This window comes from Corella eumyota, chromosome 4, assembly GCF_963082875.1.
Source record: "Corella eumyota chromosome 4, kaCorEumy4.1, whole genome shotgun sequence".
NCBI lineage: Eukaryota > Metazoa > Chordata > Ascidiacea > Phlebobranchia > Corellidae > Corella > Corella eumyota.
In genome coordinates this window covers 10,668,956-10,670,698 of record NC_137493.1, presented here as the reverse complement: position 1 = coordinate 10,670,698, position 1,743 = coordinate 10,668,956, and the positions used below count along the sequence as shown (strand labels likewise).

The 1,743-nt window shown below is 27.0% G+C and overlaps 1 protein-coding gene across 1 annotated transcript; it reads left to right on the top strand.

Moving 5' to 3' along the window:
• Window positions 1–269: 269 nt before the first annotated feature.
• On the top strand, window positions 270–1,539 carry LOC145750813 (hippocalcin-like protein 4). The gene is made up of 3 exons (XM_082566889.1): window positions 270–478; window positions 933–1,101; window positions 1,339–1,539. Exons 1-3 carry the CDS (start codon window positions 270–272, stop codon window positions 1,537–1,539), a joined length of 579 nt encoding a protein of 192 aa, XP_082423015.1.
• Window positions 1,540–1,743: the final 204 nt, after the last annotated feature.

Here is a 1,743-nt window from a genome sequence, read left to right as displayed (position 1 = left end):
TAATAAAAATATTAAAAAATATGGTTATCAACTTTTATTAAAATAATATAAAAGCATAAGTCTACCCTTTCAGAAAAAGTTTTTATATCTGTTAAAATTTCAATTTTTCTAGCTAGTTATTGTAAATGTGAAGGTTTTTTTTCGTAGTTTCATATTGTCAGCGAAAAAGTATCTATCTCACTTTTAGTTCATTTATTATTCATGATATTTTTTTAGAAAATTTAGATTCTTGTGTTGCACAAAAGTCATAAATAATTTCTCTGCCGAAAATGGGTAAACAGTCTTCAAAATTGAATCCAGGAGCTATCTCAGATTTGGTAAACCAGACCGATTTTACTGAACAGGAAATTCAACAATGGTTTAAGTCGTTTAAAAAAGATTGTCCCACCGGAATATTAACATTAAACGAGTTCAAAAAATTGTATTCTAATTTTTTTCCAGGGGGGGATGCGACCACTTTTGCGGGCTATGCCTTTAGGTTAGTTACATCTGTTTTGTATTAAATGTCAGTGTTTGTTAATTGTTTAATAATTGGGCATTTTTTACAATATTTTTACCGGGAGGGAACCAACATTTAATTTTTGACAATATTACGAAATGATTTTAACTTTTTTATTTACTTTTTTATTTACTTTTATTTCTTAATTTTTAAGTATAAGTTACCATTGGAATAATTAAAGGTAAAATATATCTTTAATTATAACAGTTTTATTGTTATAGTTGCCATAATTACGTTATACCCATAAAATTTAAAATCAAATTTGCAAAAACTTATTTTTTTGTTTATTTTGGGCCACAAGCTATGATTTCATACATTATTAATTGTCTTTAGGCATAGCCCTATTGTTATTTTAAAAATTTATGTAATATTGTAGCAACTCATTTATTTAAAGCCTGAATAATTTTTTTTGATTTATTTAAATTAAATTTAGAACATTTGACAAAAATGGTGATAGCACGATTGACTTTCACGAGTTTTTGTGTGCACTATCTGTTACTTCACGAGGTACGTTCGAAGAAAAAATGCACTGGGCGTTTAGCATGTATGATGTAAACAATGATGGTTATATTACTAAGGCGGAAATGTCGGGTCTTATCTCGGTAAAGAAATGTGAAATTATTTAAATATTGACGACTTGTTGATATTTTTGTGATTTTATTTTTGACATGATAGAAACACGGATATTGTGGTTATAGGAATTCTTTTATTTAGTTATATTTGGACTATTTTTTCGAAATTTAAGTTAACAAATTTTTTATTTTTAGCATATACATTTACAGCTTTATGCTAAAATAACATTTATTAAAACTTAAAAATGTGTTTTTCTTACTATATAGGCTATCTATAAAATGGTTGGGCAAGAAACTATGCAAAAAGTAGTGACTGACGGCCTTACAGCCAACCAAAGAGTCGACCAAATATTTTCAAGAATGGACAAGGATGGAGATTGTCAAATTACTTTTTCTGAATTTAAAATTGCTGCAAGCGAAGATCCCAGTCTTGTTATGTTGTTACAAGTTGGAGGGGGTGCTATGTAACTGAGTTATCCTTATGTTTATAATTTTAATTTTAAAAACTGGATTTTTTTAAAGAATAACTTATGTTTTTAAAAATAATGGCATGCAGTTTATTCTAATATAGTATCCTTCTTTTTGTTACAAAATTTTAAAAACCACGCTAACTTATTAAGGACTGTTTTTTAATTCTAAAAAACGGTATTAAGTTTTACAGTTTGAAAAATT